The sequence below is a fragment of the Colobus angolensis genome, unplaced genomic scaffold (genome assembly GCF_000951035.1).
Source record: "Colobus angolensis palliatus isolate OR3802 unplaced genomic scaffold, Cang.pa_1.0 Scaffold61, whole genome shotgun sequence".
Lineage (NCBI taxonomy): Eukaryota > Metazoa > Chordata > Mammalia > Primates > Cercopithecidae > Colobus > Colobus angolensis.
Window position 1 is genome coordinate 6082935 of NW_012119710.1, and position 18091 is coordinate 6101025.

Genomic DNA, 18091 nt, shown 5'->3' on the forward strand with positions numbered 1-18091 from the left:
CCTGTCTCTGCTAAAAATACAAAAATTAGCCAGGCGTGGTGATGTACGCCTGTAATCCCAGCTACTCAGGAGGCTGAGGCAGGAGAATCACTTAAACCCAGATGGCAGAGGTTGCAGTGAGCCCAGATCGCACCGTTGCACTTCAGGCTGGGAGCCTGGGCAACGACAGACCGTGACTCTGTCTCAAAAAAAAAAAAAAAAAAAAGAAGAGAAAGTGCCCATAGTGTAGAATTTCCCTGCTCAGAACACTAGGCTCTTGGATATCAGCCAAATTAGTTCGGCAAATAGTGCATTACTTGTCTTTAAGGTACTAATACATGCTAATATACAGACTAAGTCTTCTGTATGGCCATAGAGTACCCAGCATTTTCCAAACATATTCACAGACTGGTATTCTTTAGGACACATTTTAGAAAAGGCTGCCTGAAAGCATAAAATTCAAACAAGCCCCTCAAACTCCTCTCTAAAGCAACTGTTTTCATTCGGCTTTTGAGGAGCCACGCTTTCTGTTGCATACAATGAGGCTCACCTGTATGGCACCACGGCTAACCCCTGAACTCGGGTTAAAGTCAACACTGACCAGATTATGGTAACACAACCACAAAAGCCTGGGTGCTTTAAAGGCACAATGAGACCAAAGCTCGGAGAGCTGAGTGCTTCCCTGCGTCTCTGACGCTACCCTCCTCTTCCCCTAACGTAGTCCCACCACAATCCCCGCCGCACCTCCCTCCATCCTAAACTAAGGGAACAAGATGATCACTTTCCACTTCTCAAGAGCCACCCCACACAGAAGGGAAAAGCAGAGAGCTGTGGGGGCGGGGGGGCGGTGGTCCCACAGCAGCCACACCTGAAAGCAGTTAACATAAGCAAGTGAGAAAGAGGTACTCCCAACTCTTTGCCCTTAAGGTGTCACACCACCTTTCCACCTGCCAGCGGAGAGGATAAAAATCCCTTCCTGCTTCACAGAGCAGCTGGGAAGATCAATGAGGTAAGATGTGTGGTTAAGCACGGGGCATGCAAAGTTCTATGAGTCCCAGGAAGAGAAATCAGGAATAACCACGCCAAGCCTGGACTCTCCCCTGCACCAGGAACATTAAAGTTGGAACTCTGCACTTTCTGAGTCAAACCCTGAGAAACTGAGGCTCAGAGCTCAGCAACCTGCCCACGACCACAAGGACCTCCCGACTCCTAGTCCTGCGCCCTCCCCTCTTCCTTGCAGTCCTCAATGCAGCCTCAGTGGTTCCCTGTGCTCCATCACCACCCCCTCAACAGCCTGAGTCGTCAGGAAGCTCCCCTTCCTCAAATCCCCCCGGGCATCTCCCTGGGCCCACCTTCCTCTCTCCCTCCTTCTCCTCCATCCCAGATGCCTCTCCTGACTCCCAAGACCACCATGATGCTCTCTAGCCCCTTCCTGCTCCTCTCCTCCCATCACCAGCCCCTTCCACTTATAAAAGCCCCCACCCCCACACTTCCCTTGCCTTCCCCACATACCCAGTGAGAAGCTCCCATGGTGGGCTGGAAAAGGAAACATTTGCTACTCACTAAAGGGAATAAAAGCGAATCTCAATGGATGCAAATGTTAACAAAACGGATGCAATGCCTTTTTAGCACCTTTCTCAGCTGCAAAATCATCTCAGCTGGTTTTAAAACATCCATGAAACAGATTGTGGTTGGCTTGCAAAGCCTTTGGAAAGTTCTTTCAGCAACTTTGCACATAGAGGCCAAGGTCATGGGGCCAGGTCCTCATACCCTTCAGGTTCTTGAACTTGCTATTCCAGGCTTCATGACAGGCAAGAAGCACCAAGTCCCTAACCTCTTTGAGAACCCGTGGGCGCCACTGTCCACTCCACTCCTGGCTGTGGTGGCCCCAGCCAAGAAGACACAGAATTCTCTGCCCTACGCCTATGAAACCACCTGTGGCTTCAGGGCTGCGAGGCCGGCGGAACGGCTACTGCGTACAAGAGTAGAACCCACCAGAAACCATCCAAGCTATGACACGCACCATTTCCCCCGTCAGAGTCACAACTCTAAATCGCCAAGAAAGCTCAAACATGGCTTGCAAAAGTAACACATTAGTCATCCTTCCAAAAAAGAACTCACCTGTATGTGTATCGTATTTTAATTTTTTTTCAGTAGAATTAAAAATTCTTAGTCTAAAATGTCTCAATTTTCCAAACACTAAAAGTCCTCAGGAAAAACTGTTTCTTCCCTCCTCAGAAAGGTTCCAATTTCTTGGATAACCCTCACATGTTCCCTCCCACACTGGGGAGGGGGCTCCGTTCGTTACCTGGCTCCGAAGCTGAGGGCTTCTCCTGTCTCCATTCCAGGGTCTGCAGGGTGTGGCTCCAAGGAAGACGAGGAGTCATCTTCACCCTGGGTCTCTGGCCCACTTGTCTCACCAACCCCCAGCTCCCTGGCCTCCAAGGGGTCTCTGGCCTCCAGGCCAGGGGACAAGCTGCCATTGTGCCTCAGGCCGGGCTCTGGGCACTGGCTGACCCCGCCCACCCCATGCTCCCTGGCTTCACTGGGAGTCCCAAAGAGCTCCACATTCCGGGGTGCCAAGTCCCGGGTCCAGTCCATCTGCCCCACCCCACATCCCCGTAGCCCCTGAGAACCTCCAGACTCTGGGTCACAGGACACCTCCAAATCCCTCAGGCCCAGATCGTTACCCCAGTCCATCTGGCCCACCCCAAGTTCTTTGTGCTCTCCAGGACTGCAGACCGCCCCTGGGGCCATGTTTCTCAGGCCGAGGTCAGGTGTCCAGTCTGCCTGTCCAACTCCACGCTCCCTTGATTTAAGGAACTCTCCGGCCTCCACACCTGACCAGTCGGTCTGCCCCACGCCACTCTCTCTGGCCTGGCGGTGGCCTCCTCCTTTCCCGACCTCAGTCAAATCTTTGCTCTTCACATTAACATCAGAAGTCCAGTCCTTCTCCCCAACTCCAATTCCCCCGGGTTCTTCAGACCCTCCACTTTCCAAACAGCCGGCCAGGTTCATGTCTCTCAAGCTCAGGCCGCCTGACCAGCCCATCTGTCCCACGGCATCCTCCCTGGCCTCGCTCGAGCCCCCGGAACCCACACAGCTGGACACTTCCAAGTTCCTGAGACCCAGCTGGTCAGTCCAGTCCACCGAGCCAGTTGTGGTCTTCCCAGGAGGCACAAAGTGACCACCTCCCATCTTGCTAGAAGGGCTAAAGCCAGCACCACTCACTCTGTCGTTGCCAATGATGCCAAACTGATAGCTCCTCTCACTGCCCTCGATGCAGAAGTCCGGGCTCCAGTCCTGCTGCCCTGGGCTAAATGCTGCCTCTCTCCGGGGGCCAACACTGAGGCTAAACTCGCCGACCCAGCCTCGCTTCCCCATCTCCCCATCTTCCAGGTCAGCACTGCCAGGGCCCTGAGCCCCTGCCTGCTGTCTCTCCTGATGCCCTCCCACCTCCCGGCTAGCATCACTGTTTTGCCAGCTGCTCTGGTCTCTCTGCCCGAGTGCCCCATCCGGCACGTGGGCAGTGCTAGGACTGAACAAGCCCCCTGATTCTCTCTGTCCTGGCCGGCCAGTGTCCCTGCTGCCCTCCCCAAGGCTGTCTTCCGCACTTGGAATCTTCTTCTCAAATTCCTCATCCTGTTGCTGGGCTTCCTCGGGGCTGAACCCAGAGCTCAGGGGTCTCGTTCCAAAGCCTCTTTCCTGGGCGTCAAGGGTCCTGGAGCTGCCACCACTGCTGTAGTCCCTCATCCAAGCACTCTTCCCAAACTCCTGTTCCTGCGGCTCCGCATCCCGGCTGCCATAGGTGCCAAGTGACACATCTCTCTTCTGAAACTCCCAGTCCTGCTCGTCGGCATCCTGGCTGCTGTACCTGCCATGGAGGTCCCTCTTCCCCAAATTTTGGCCCTGCTCGCTGGCATCGTGGCTGGCATAAGCACCCAGAGAATCTCTCTTCCCAAATTCCCAGTCCCCAAGGCTTACATCTCGACTACTGTAAGTACCCAGTGAATCTCTCTTCCCAAATTCCTGGTCCTGGAGCTCCGCATCCCGGCTGGAGTAAGTGCCCTGGGAATCCCTTTTTCTGAACTCCCAGTCCTGAACATCTGCCTCCTGGCTCCGCTGAGTGCCAAGCTGGGCTGGCTTTCCAACTACCCGGTCCTGGGCTGTGAGCACCCCTGGGGCAGACACTTCATTCTGGTCTTGGCTGCTGCTGGCCTCCATCTCCTCCTGGCCGATGCCACACCTGCTGGCCCACTCCCTGGTGCTCCCTTCCCCAGCTCCTTGCCCATACTTGCTGGTCCAGTCCCTCTCCCTGTCTCCGAGACCTGGGTCTCCTCTAGGGCTTGCACCCCCAAGGCCATAGTCCTGAGAAGCACCTTGACACCAGCTGGAAGGACTGAAACTGCTGGGCTGTGGGTCTCCTGTGATCCCAAATTCACTCTGCAGATCTTTCTGGGACCAGCCAAGGAGTCCCTGGGAATAAGAAAAAAAACAGACAAAGAAATAACGATTAGATTCAATCGGGGTGGGAGTCAATCCAGCAGAGTCAGCACTGCCTAGTGCCTGAAAGCCCCACTTTGGCAACAGAAAGCTGTGTGACCTTGAGCAAATAACTTAACCACTCGGGGCCTCAGCGTCCTCATCCTTAAATGAAGATAATTCCTACTGCACGGGGCCGGTGTGAGAGGATTAAACGAAATGATTTAGACCAAGCACTCGGCATAATGCCTGGCATGCAGTGGGCACTCAATCGATGGTCCCATGGTCATGTTTACAACTCTTGGGCAATACTTGGCTAACAGCCAGGAGAGGAGTGGTCTTCACACAGGAATGGCGGGCAATGTACTTTCCTTTTGATTAGGAGAGGTCAAGATTCAAAGCCTCTCTGCAACCTCCCTTGCAAGGCAAGGTTCCAACACCAATGAGAGCTTTTCCAGCTCGTCCTCCCCCACGCCCCACCTGACCCCCATCCTCCTATAAGTACCCAGCCCCTTCTTCCCCAACCAAAGTGCCGTCTGCTCAATCCTCCCCAGGAAGACCTCTCAGCCCTCACCTCGGCCCAGGAAAGACAGGAGGGGCAGCTTCTAGCACAGGAGAAAATCTCAGCCAGGGCTTCTTGCACCCCACCCCCACCTCACGCTCCCTGACTCACCCTCGTGGGCGGGAGAGCCCTGGGCTCAGGGCTTCGGAGCCGGCCAGCCTCATCCCTCAGTGCAGCGTTGGCCAGCAGCCGCTCCAGGACAGACATGCTGGCCTCCCCGTCCCCAGGCTGGGCCATGGCCCTCCGCCCCCCGCCCGCCTCGGGGCTGCTGGGTGCGGCCAGCCGGGCGCAGGGATAGGGCTGGGCTGCTCCCCACGCTGGGACCTGTCCGACGGCTCCGGCGCTGGCTCTCCCTCACCCTGGCCCTGCTCCCTTCGGAGCAGCTGCAGCTTGGGCAGCCCCGCCCAGGAGCCAGTTGAGTCACCCACATCCCGGGACAGACACACCTACTGCAGGAGTCAGCTTAACCCCTTCCTGCTCCTCCTCCTCCCCGCCCCCCAGCCTCCAGAGGCCCCCTGGCTCCTCCTTTCCCGCAGCCCCGCCCCTTACAGCCCAGGCCCGGCTTGAGAAATAAATTTCAAAAGCCACCTGGCCCCCGGCCCTTAAATTCAGAGGCAGCCTGGTAGGAGAAAGGGCACTGGGCCGGGAAACGGCGCTGGCCCGGGCCCAGCCACCAACTTGCTGGGTAACTGCACAAGGCTCGCCTCCTCTGAGGCCCAGCTGCCTGTCTACAAAGCAGGTCTGGAGCTCAATGTTAGTAACGTTTGTAAAAGCCAACACGTATTAAGCACTGAGGATGAGCCGGGCACTATTCTTAGCACTTTAGACATGACAGCTCACTGAACCCTTGCCAACACCCTCGGAGGTAGAGCTCATCTTACTCGCATTTTACAGATGTGGAAACTGAGGCAGAGGGCAGAAAAGTCACTCTTTCAAGGTCACACCTGGGCAAAGGAAAGCAGAGCCAGGAGACGAACCCAGGAGCCCACGCTCTAAATGGCTACACTATTTCGCCTTGAACGATATTCCCATAATGAGAGACTGAAGACTCAGCACCTGCCACACACTGTACCGAGAGCTTTCCACCTCTTATTTGCCCACAATATAACTCGAAGAGGCCAGTGCTACTATCATGAAAGCACTCTGAAGCTTAGCAGTTAAGGCACGTTCTTCCCAAGACCAATCAGCTGGCGAATGCTGAAGCTGGGACACAGCCTCACACGAAGCCCCACACACTGAGCTACAATCTGCAGGTCCACAGCTGCCTTGCTCGCTACCACAGCCCAAGCTCTCAACACGTCCAATCCATGTTCAAAGAATGAAGCCCGCCCAAGCCCTGGCCTCTGTCCCCAGACGTCCCACTCTCCCTATGCCCATCCTCACCTCAGAGCAGGGACTTGGGGACTGTGTGTCCTTCAGCTCAGATCCAGCTCCCCGTCTTGCGCCGCCACCACTAGGTGGTGGTGAAGCCAGGAGGTCATCCAGCCAGCGGGAGCTGCTTTCGGGGCCCGGAGGCTCGGGGGACGCCCTACACGAGTCTTGAGCCTCTGTCCTGGGTTGGGTGGTCTCGGCCCGGGCTAGGGTCACGGCCCCCTCCTCGATAGGCAGTGCCTGCCCAGGCTCAGGGGTATCAGCAAAGAGAACACAGGGCTGGTCAGGGGGTGCTGGCTGCTCCTGCCCCAGGACCGGCTCCAGGATGGGCAGGGCTGCCTCCCTGGTAGCCAGGGGGAGAGGGGACTCCTGTCCAGCCAAGGGCTCCTGCAACTCGTATCTCTCCTCTGCCTGCTGCAAAGGTAATCCGGGTGTGCCCTCAGTTGTAGGCAGGGGCTCAAGGGGAACAGCTGGGAATTGAGGTTGACTCTCCCCGTCACCCTTCTGGGGGAGGGACATGCTTGGATCATCCCCTTGCACCCAGGAACTAGGCCTTCCTGACCCACTTGGAGCTGACCCGGCCCCTTGGCCCTGCTGAGACACTCCTTCTTCCCTGCTGGAAACGGCCAAGTTGCCAGCCTCAGCAGCCTCAGCGGCCTCACTGGCTTCAGTGATGGGGGAGGGAGGCGGGGAGTCCAGCCGCCACACGCCCAGACCCGAGGGCCGCGTGGGGAAGGTCCATTCGAAGGACTGTGATAAGCTCCAGTTGGACTCTGCTCCAAAGGGACGATCCAGGGCCAACTGGCTCCCCTGGCCTTGGGGCAGGGCAGCCAGCGAGCCCCCCAGCTTCTCCTGGTCCTGGCTGGGTGACTGGAGCACACCTTCAGAGAATCGGCGCTGAACCAGGCTGGTGGGGCGGAGGTGTGCGTCACCCTTGGCCTCCTCCTCCCCGCCAGATGGAAACGTCCGAGTGAGATCAAGCAACTCACCCACCTCAATCAGGGGCCGGGGTGAGGTGGCAGGGGGCTGATCCAGGCTGTGGGGCTCCAAGACCTCAGGGGGCGGGCTGCTGGGTCTGGGAGCCTCTGGAGCCCCCTCAGCAGGGAGCCCCGGGCTGGGGGTGTGGCGGGAGCCCTCCTCAGGCAGGGCTGCACTTGGAGCTGATGGAGTCACAGCGGGGCAGGGAGAAGCCTGGGAAGCATCAGGACTCTGGGCTTCCAGAAGCTGCGAGTGGCAGGGAGAACTCTTATCGGGTGAGTGAAGATGGGGAGAGCCAGGGCCTGAGCCTGAGGCTTCTGCGGGGAGGCCTGGGCTGGCAGAGCCTCCATTCTCTGAGGAGGGGGCTGGACTTGAGGGAATCCAGGGCTTGGAAATCTGCAAGAGAAAGGTCAAGAGCCGTCACTCACCTCTCAGTGGGGCGGGGAGGGTCCCCTCCAACCCCACACAGACCCCAGGTCAGCTTCTCCCAGGCTGGGAGGAGGAAACTGGAACCCAAGGGCGTCCTCTCGGGACAGATGGGAGAGGCCCCATAGACGACTCAAGGCAGGACTTCTCACAGAGCCCCCTTTAGACCTTCTCCCCCAGAATGTACCCAGCCTTATTCACAAATGGTAGGAATTCAGAATTCCTACCATTTCAGGTGGTTGGAACCCCTCACCCACTCAACCCAAAGCTCATCTGAGGATCTCCTCAGAGGCCACAGTTCGGGGTCCAGAACACCTGCTTTATAAAGGAAAAGGAACACTGAGAAGCTGGCTCTTGGGGCATCTCAGCATGCGGGAGTCGGGAGGCGAGACAGGGTTTCGCCTCAGAGCAGGACTCGAGGTGCAGTGCAGCTACAGAGCAGTCACAGGAGTGGCTACAGCATGCAGGGGGTGCTCCTCGTGCCACTCCAGAGGTGCAAGGAAGCAGGAAGGCCGTGGGACCCAGGCAAAAGGCAGTGGGGGACGTGACAGTGCCTAGCTTGAGCCGTCCCAGCACTGCCTCTTACCAGTATGTGCCCTCCCTCACGTATGGCAGACACTTGGTCTCTCTGAGTCTCAGCTTCCCCATCTGTACATTAGGGCTGGCGGCCACAACACCCGTCTCCCAGTTAGGCGAGGGTGAAGGGAAATGTGTACACTGGCCCCTTGGCATAGGACTCATGGGATGATGGGGGCAGAGAGTGGGGAGGACGTGGAGAGAAGAGGGGGACAAACGAGGCACCAAGCACCTGGCACTCCACCTGTCCCCAGACAATGAAGCGAGTCTGGCTCCATCTGACCTTTGCCCTCTACAGAGGTCACGCTTCCCTGGCCGCCTTCTCCCACGCAGTTATTTCTCCCACATCATCACCTACTAGGTCCCGGCAAAATAAAGGGTCCTGCTTGCTTCTCAAGGTCCTTTTTGTTCCCTCCATGCTTACTCCCCTCTACAACGTTCTAATTTCAAAGCTTGTGCCCTTAAACTACAGCACCCACAATTCCTTCTTGTTATCAACCCTTACACACCCATCATTTCTTGAAAACATAACCGCTGGATCACTGCAACCCTCTCCAGCACTGCCGTGATAGCTTACAGTGATCTCCATAGCCAGATGCGACCCTTCCAGTCTCTGGTTCGTTGGCCTCCTCTGCCCCAGTGACTGTGCGACCCATCCTCTCAAGGTCACACCTTACACCTCAGCCTTACCAGTGGCTGCACCCTCTGCATCACCTCAATCCCAAGTATCCCGCTCGCCCACCCCCACCATTTATCTGAAGGTTCACTCTATTTCCCCAACGCCCTCATTTTCAGCTCCTCTGGTAACACAGCCCCTTAACCCTCACTCTTTCTCACTGTCCCCTACCCCCCTCATACCCTCACCTCTCTTCTTATCACCATTAACATCACTTTTTACCCAACGCTCAACTCCTTCATCTGCTTCATCACACTGTTTAACCTGTTTAAATACAGCTCTCCAATACAGCTGGGCCAATCCTAGCTCAGCACCTGAGTAGCTGCATGTGGCTGGAGAAAAACACACAATCGTGACAGCTGGTCTCACTCCAGATTCACCACTGACCTCAAGCCGGTCCCAGAGCTGCCCGGAATCCCACAGCACTCCCCCTCCCATTCGCTCCATGACTCTCCCAGGCAATGTTTTAGCATCTTCTCCCGTCAGACCTCCGCACCTCCCCCAATCCTCTCAGCTGATGGCCTTGCTTCCTGTTCCCTGAGAACACAGAGGCCACCAGCAGAGAACCCCTTCCCACCCCGACAACCCCCCACTGGCACACCACCCACTTCCTGCATGGGAGCCCAAGCACTCTGCCTCCCCTTCTGCTATCAGGCACTGTCCTCGCTTGGGGCTGAGGCCAATCCTTCCTCTCTCCTGCATCATTGATTTTTTTTCCCTCTCTACTGGATCATTTCCATCAGTACACAAACTGCTCTAATTTCTTCTGTCTTGAAAAACCAAAAAAGCAAACCAAAAAACCACTCTTGACCCCACATCACTCACTAGCTACCACCCATTTTCTTGAAAGCCCTGTCTACATTCACTATTAATATCCACAGTTCTTCTTGTCCCCTTCTCTCTTGAACCGACTCCAAACCACCTAACTACTCTCGTCAAGGTCACGGATGACCTCCCTGAAGCTCAATCCAATTCTCTGTGCTCACCTTACTTGACCTGTCAGCGGCATCTAACAGCTGATGGCGCCCTCCCCCAGTCCTGGAGGCTGTCTCTACTTAGTGGACTCTCTCACTATCCTCCCAGTCTCCTTGGCTGTGTCTCCCGGCCCTCCCCTCCTGCACCATCCCCACTCTCGGTAATCTCAACCAGTCATCACAAGCATCCCTACTCTGACAATTCCCAAGCGTTCCTTTCAAATTTGCTCACTTCCCACAAAGGCCAGACTCAACTACCCAACCATCCACTTGACGTTTCCACATGGATGTCTGAAAGCCATCTCAAATTGAACAAATCCACAAGCAAACTCCTCCATCTCCCCCGATCTTGCTTCACCCTTAGAAGTCCCCATCTCGGCAACCATAAACTCATCCTTCTGGTTGCTCAGGCCAAAAGCCTTGGGGTCACCCTTGATTCTGTGCTCTCTATCTATCTGAAAGTCCTTTCCACTATGCCTTCAAATTCTATCCAGAACCAACCACTTCTCCCCATCTTCACTGTAAGCTACCTCCAGGGTCCAAGCCATCATCATCTCTCACCTGGATGACTCCAACAGCCCCAACTGGTCCATGCTGCTGATCTTACCTCCCTGCAACTGATTCTCAATCCAGTGGGCCAGGTGACTCTTGACAACTAAGACAGCAACATCCCAAGCCTCTCCTGCAAACCCTTCAAATGGCCTGCTGCCCTCACTCAAGCCAAAGTCTTTCCAGAGGCCTTCAAGACTTGACACAATCCAACCCCACCCTCCGTCGGTCCTCACTACCACCCAACTCCTCTCTCACTGCGAGGCAGACATCCTGGCCTCCTTGCCAGGAAGGCATCAATGCCTTTGTACTTGCTGTGCCCTCTACCAAGAATGCTGCTCCCCAGACATGCATACAGCTCAGCCTCTGCCCTTCACAGTGACACCTTCCCTGACCACACTCGTCCCGGCACTCTCTACCTTCACAGCTATCCCCAGCACCCAGTTCCTAACAGGCGCTCAGTCACTGCTTGCTGGATGGACAAATAATCAAGTCAGGTCTCCAGCTAGCAAGGGCTGTATGGGCAAAAAGGGCCATCCTGTACCTTGTTTACTCAAGAAAGCAGGCTGACCATCTTCAAGAACGGGAGTATAATGAGAAAATCTCAGCAAAAAGACTCAGCCCTCTTCTGACCCCAGAAAAGGCAGCCCAGCCAGGGAAAGCACGGGAGGCAGACACGGCAGCTCCTGCCTCAGCCTAAGTTACTTACTCTTTGTGAGCACAGGCGCTCTCATCTCTCACATGGGACTAACCGGGTCTACCATCCAAAGTTATCACAAGGATTGAGTCAGTTAACGTTCCTGGGACAGGCCCAGCACATAGTAGGGACTTAATCAATGGCAGTTGCTGTGGATACTATCATTACTGTTTATGATGAATGGCCTCATGGCCTGAACCACACTTAGCCACTTTGGTGATCAAGAGCACTGGCCTGGGAGTCGAAAAATCCCAGGGTCAGTCCTCCAGTGAGTCACTCTCTCCATGGGCCTCAGTTTCCCCATCTGAACTACAAGGACAGTAGAAAAGATGATCTCAGATGACCCTCCCAGCTCTAAAATACGTGATTCTGATTCATAACCGGAGGGTAACTCACATCAGCAGGTAGCTCCAAGCTGGCTGCCTTAGCCAGGTCCCCGTTGAAGGCCAGGTTGGAAGTAAGGCTCCTGTGAGGGACGAGGATAGGTAATGGAAGCACGGAATGTTAACAGTCTGTCACAGAATGAGAATGTGGGGGAGTCTCCCAGTGCAACTTTAACAGCACCCAAAGGTTAAACCCTCCTAGCCATTTACTCTTGAGCCCTGCCTGGAACCATTAGGGACACAGAATCTGTCCATTTTCCATTTGGCAAGTGCCCCGGAAGACGGTGCTTATTCCCTACCTGAGCATGAAGGGTTAAATTCCCCAGCTCCTTTAGGAAAAGCATCCTGGATGCCCAGACCTCTCAATGGTTCCTAAAAACATAACTCCTCTTTCCCTTAACCCATAAGGAGTTAAAGTTCTCCTCTAGCCAGGAAGAGTGCAGCTGGTCCCGCTGCCTTGCCAATACTTCTTGAAGAACTGCAGTGGGGGAGGGGAAGAGGAAAGAGTGATTTTCCAGGGTTGAAGTTGTTCTTAAGCCCTACTTGGAGTGAGGGAAGCAAGGAAGATGGCGGGTGGAACCCAGCCTGGGCAAGAGTGTGGCCTCACAGCACCCTGGTCTGGGACAGGCAAAGGACTAGCTCTGGGGCCACCGCTCCGGACACTTTAAGGTGAGAGAAGGGCAAGGCCAGAGGGCAGGGCAGGGCAGGGCAGGGACTCTCAGTTTCCCACTCAGCCCAGACCACACCAGACTTTGCTTCTCATAGCAGTAGGAGGAGAAAGGGAGCCTCTGAGCCCAGCAGAGCGGTCAAAGGCCCAAGGAGCCAGCCATGCTTCAAGTTGGCTCTCCCAGCACTGAGGACAGCCTCTGTGCAGCTGATGGCTCCTGAGATGCCTCAGCCTCTTCCTCCAATGTCCCGTGCCCACAACCCCAAGAAGCACCTCCTGGCCAGCCTTGCTTTACACTAGTGGCAACCCTGGAGAAGCGTTATCATATGCAAATATCTCCAACCAGCCAAAATCTCTATGCAGACACTAGCTGGCCTGGGATCAAGATGTGTTCTTGTCTTATCTCTCCCATCAGATTCCGCCTCACAGGCAGAGACTGTGCCCTACTCCTCCTGACACACGCAGCCCACCCCAGGACAGGCACATTGCTCTGCCCACTGTAAGAGCCAGCAGTTAAGAGCAGAGGCTTTGGAATCAAACAAGATGTCCGTCTCTGCTTCTTAACTTGCTGAGACTATGGAAGTCATTTTTGAGCCTCAGTTTCCTCATCTCTACAATGGATCTAACACTCCCTTGAACAAACAGGATGCCAATGAGGCAAAGTTTGGTGGCCAGCTCTCAGTATATAGAAACTAAAAATAAACTTCTTGGCCGGGCGTGGTGGCTCACATCTGTAATCCCAGCACTTTGGGAGGCCGAGGCAGGCGGATCACCTGAGGTCAGGAGTTCAAGACCAGCCTGGCCAACAGGATGAAACCCTATCTCTACTAAACATACAAAAAAAGTATTAGCTGGGTGTGGTGGCACACGCCTGTAATCCCAGCTACTTGGGAGGCTGAGGAAGGAGAATCACTTGAACCTGGGAGGCAGAGGTTACAGTAAGCCGAGATTGCACCACTGCACTCCTGCCTGGGCGACAAGAGCAAAACACCATCTCAAAAAAAAAAAAAAAAAAAAAAGTCTATTGTCTATTAAACTTCTGTACTGTACATTTGAACTCTCTAACATAAACCTACATCAACTCTGTAACGAAAACTACAACTTTAAAAGCATACAGTAATGGTAACACCATCCATCTGCTGCGGAATGATTTGTGACTTAGATCGGGATCTGCCCGTATTCACCGCACACCAGCAATCTACAGGTAAAAGTCACAACCCTATTCGGGGCCATGCACTTGGTCCCTAGCCCCCAACCAATCCCACCCAATCCCACCCCACCCGACCTCCAGGCTGCCACAAAACATACAGCCTCCCACCCTTCACCTCTCCTCAGGGGTCCTGTGCTCTTCCTGGCACTCGGCTGCAGGCTTTACTGGCTCCTCCTGGGACCGTCCCCTGGAGAGGGTGCTGCCATCCTCATCCCTGGGAGCAGTGGTCGTGCCATAGGTCCTGGGGCCATACCGCGAGCTGCCATCGTGGTTAAAGGTGAGGCGGGAACCCCACAGGCGGTCAGGGCTGGCAGGGACCTCCTTCCGAGGCTGCTCCATCTTGGCCAGGATCTCTTCCACCGTGGTGGCCGCGAAGCGCTCTGAGGCTGGGCGGAAAGGGGCAGGGGCCTTCCGTACGCCCCCTGGGGCGGCACATCGAGCTGGGGGTGTCAAAGGGGGTGGCTCCTCTTTCCCAGCCTCCTCTTTCCCCGTCTCTTGGATGGCTTCTCCTCCAGTCGAGGCCTCGACCACAGGCCTTGGTGCAAAGGGAAGGGGGCGCTTGCTGCCACCGTAGGGCTGGGGTCCTGCCAGCATGTTCATCTTCCTGGCAGAAGGCAACTCAGCCAGGGGACCCCGGGGAGGCCGAGGCCCAACAGGCACCAGCAGGCTGGGTTTGGCAGGCAGGGCTGGCTTGGCAGGCAGGGCCCGGGGTTTGGGCTTGACAGGGGGTTTGGCCCGAGTGTCACCTACCAAAAGGAAAGGGTTGGCAGGGGAGCTGTCAGAAGAACCAGGAAGCAGAACTTCTTTGTTTCCTGTTCCACCTCATCTCCCACCCTCCAATAAGAATATTCACATCTTTCTAGGCACAAGTCATATGCCACCTCTTCCATGAAGCCTTCCTTGATTTTCTACACACATCCCAGAAGCATCTTCTCCCTTCTTCAAACTCCCAAAATGTTTTAGCCAATTCCCCTTTTAAGCTGAAGCTATGTAAGGACCCATATGGCACCTTATTTCTTCCTGTACTGTATTTTGCAGCTAACATAAGTTTAATTATAAGTTATAATCAAACAAAAGAATAAATGAACAAAAGAGACAACAAACAAATGCCTGCCTGCCCCTATCAAGCTGTCACCCCCCATATCCCCAATCTAGTTTTTTCACCTTATGTGACACTCTTCTCTATCATCCATAGTAAACTTTCAATCTCAGCTGAGCTTCTCTATCCTGCCTCCAGGCTGCCTCCTCCCCCAGTCATAGCACACTCCCAGGCCACCTCCCCACTGTCATCTGGTGTGTGACCGGGAATGCAAACTTACTATTGACCTAAGTCAAACAAAAGTAAATCTGCTACAGGGAGATAAAAGAAAACAGGACCAGAAACCTACCTTCTATATAAAGCTAAATGACCTTGGAAGTAACCTCGTCCACCACCCTCCTGATGGAATCCTTTACCTCCTACACATTTGGCTAAATATAAGAAAAGAGTCTATGCAAGGAGCCAGGAGGTCTGGGTTCAAACTCCCACTTGTACACTCCATTTGTCCCTGTGGGCCTCAGTTTCCCCCTCTGCAAAGCAGGCAGCTTGATCCGTATCATCTCAAAGGTCCCTGTCTATGCTTACACCTGTTGGAAAGTTATGATCCCAAACCAGTTCTGAAGAGTCTCAAGAGAAGCTGAGAACCTTTCAAACTCATCCTGCACTGCCTTGGGACTCCTCCCCTATCTCAACAGAATCATCACTCAACCACCCCCCAAGACAGAAAGAGGGGGCAGCCTCTGCCCTTCCCACCCCCTCCCAGCCACCCAGCTCCACCCTGCACCCATTGGTACCTGGCTCAGAGCCAGCAGGCACCAGCTCCTCCTCCATCTCCCGGGGCAGTGGGGAAGCCATGGCTGAGCTTTCCCTGAGAGTAGACACTTTCATCACATGCGGCAGACCCTCCTTGAGAGTTGGGAGGCAGAGAGGTATGAGCCGGGGTGGCTGCAAACCTAGGAAAAGAGAGAGAAGAGAACGAAAAGAAGAGTTGGGCGTTGCCAGTAGGTTTAGCAGAGAGAAGTCTCCTATTTCTAGCAGAGGCAGAGTGTGGGACAGGAAGAGAGAACTTGGGGCGGGGGTGGGGGGTTGGGGGGGTTGGAGGAGGTCAAGGGAGGTTCCCAGCAGCCATATCCTCAACTCTTCCCAGATCCTCCCCATTCTTATCTTCTAACCCCAAAGTCCTAGCGCTTCAGGGAGTCACTCACTGCTCCCTCCTCTGACAAACTCTCCAAGACACCCCACTTACAGTCCCCAGAGTGCCCCTTGGGTAGGACGACCCCGCTGGAGGTGTCTACTCAAAGCAGAGCTAGAGAGTTGCAAAGTATGAAGTCTCTGTGAATCACCTCACGGGAGACGGGAAAAACCCGCTCCTCCCCAACCTGGGCTCCGCCCCATTGCCTGCCTCCCCGCTTCCCGCTCACCCTCCTTCCCTCTCTCTCTCCCTCCCTCCCGCAGCTGGGAGTGGTTCCTTCTCCCCCCTCTCCCTGTTCTCCCTCCACATCCCTGCCCCACTCTCCCCTCCCTCAGAGCTGTCTCATCCAAACACGGAAAAATAAGGAATAAAAAGTAAACATCTGGAATATATTTTTTTCTTTAATTTCTCAATCGCTTGGCTTCAGCTTGGAATTTGATGAGGTAAAGCCAGGGCCTAGTCCTGTTACCATAGCAATGGCCTCCCACTGGATTTCCAGAGCCTAGCCAAGAGAAAGGAGAAGCCGGCCCAAGCCTGGGCTGGGAGAACGGGACAGGGCTTGAGAATATCCGGGGGGTGGAGTGACTTGGGGGAAAATTCCCTGGGGCTCCACCTTCCAAGAGAGTCAGGGTGGAACCGCCACAGCCTATGAAAAGGGGCTATGTGGGCTTCACTCACCAGCCTAGGGTTGGCTTTAAGGAGTTCTGAGGGGAACAGAAGAAATTAAACCAAGTGGCACAGCCCTGTGGTAGAAGCCTGCCATAGGAGCTTCAGGGTCTGATATACCAAGACTCAAGGCTGGGTGGGTCACCACTTTCCAGCCATGTGACTTCTCTAAGCCTCAGTGTCTCTAACTGAAAAATGGGATTATTGAGACTCTGAAGGGGCTTACGTGATACAGTACATGAAAACTGCTTAGCACAATGACTAGTACATAATAAGGATTCAATAAATGTTGCCCATGATTACTGTGATTCCATTCAGTGTCACCAATGAGCTAACATCCTGATAACCACCTCCTCCTCTTCCGTGACCCCAGGCTACCAGCATTCCCAGACCATTCCTTCACTCTCCCAGGCCCTAGTCCTGTCACCTGTTCTTCAGATACTCCACCACCTCCTCAGTTCCCATCCTGGCTCCTGAAGCACTCTCCCACCCACAAAAACATGGAGACCCTGGGGAATAGGGCCCTGCACCTCTCATGCAAGGGGAAAGTTTCCCTCACCCGGTATGTAGAGCCCTGAGGACAACCCAACCCTCTCCAACCTGCAAGGGGCATTGCCTCACTTAAAATCACCCACTCCAGCTGGTCTGGGAAGACAGCACCAAATCCCAGTGCTCAGCCTCTGCAAAATCCAACTCCTCTCCCCTAACGCTAACCCTGCCCCAGGGATTTCAAAGATGGGAAAGGGTATGAAGACAGTAGAGAAACCCAGTACTGTCAACCCACTGGTCAGTCAACCACCACGGAAGACTGCCCACTGTGGGTGGGTGAATAACTGTGCAGAGCCAGGCCAAGTGTGGTGGGGGGAAGGGCACATGATAGAAAAAATAAAATTAAAACACAAGAGTGTTTCCTTGTCCTTGAACATTATTACTAGGGACATAGTGTGGGTGGTTAGACATGGAAATGAATTGGCTCAGAATCAAAAAAATCCTTTCACCTGGGGTTCTGATGGGCCCCTCTGCGATATGAGGGGCTGCAGCAATGAAGGCGGGCTCAGAGTCCCCAGGTGCGGAGGTGGCCACAGCAACTCAGAGACCCCAGCCAGGAGCCCCAGGTGACCAAGGCCACCAAGGCTGTGGCCAGAAGCTGCAAAATCGCAGCGGATCTGAACACTCCCCACCCCCAAGAGACCAGTAGGTAGAGGGTAGCGGGGTAGAGACGAGCTGACCCCTGGCAGATAAGGCCTCCCGAAGGGCTGAGCAGCTCCAGCCCCGGAGGGGACTCGGCGCAGGCGGGGTCGCCCCTATGGACCGCAGGATCTCCAGCCGGATCGGGGGCTAGAGAGGTCGGCAGGGACAGCACGTAAACTGGTGGAAAGAGGGAGGGCCAACGGGAAGATGGAACAGCCCCGGGCAATGGGCTGTCTGGAGGGGCCCAGTGGGGAGCTCTGGACACAGAAGGGACGGCGGCAGCCGAAGAGGAGGAGGAGAAGAGGATGGAGGAGGAGGAGGGGACGGCGGTGGCGGCAGAAGCTGAGGACCTGTGAGCGGGCTGTGAAGCAGCCGGCGAACAGACGGTGGGCTGCAGACGTCGATCAGGTGGGGGCGGACTGGGGTGGCTGGGGGCGTGCCGAAGGAGCCAGGGGAAGGGGCTGGTGCGGCCC

The 18091-nt window shown here is 55.1% G+C and overlaps 1 protein-coding gene across 1 annotated transcript in view; it reads right to left on the reverse strand.

Annotated features, from left to right (window-relative positions):
* The window catches only part of TNKS1BP1 (tankyrase 1 binding protein 1, 182kDa), a 33692-nt gene extending 17780 nt beyond the window's left edge, over positions 1–15912 (reverse strand). The window contains exons 1-6 of the mRNA XM_011963571.1: positions 15816–15912; positions 15364–15522; positions 13646–14276; positions 11667–11736; positions 6407–7768; positions 2288–4455 (exon numbers count right to left, since the gene is read on the reverse strand). Coding sequence (XP_011818961.1) covers positions 2288–4455; positions 6407–7768; positions 11667–11736; positions 13646–14276; positions 15364–15457 — 4325 coding nt within the window. The 5' untranslated portion in view covers positions 15458–15522; positions 15816–15912. The remainder of the gene's footprint in view (positions 1–2287; positions 4456–6406; positions 7769–11666; positions 11737–13645; positions 14277–15363; positions 15523–15815) is intronic.
* Positions 15913–18091: the final 2179 nt, after the last annotated feature.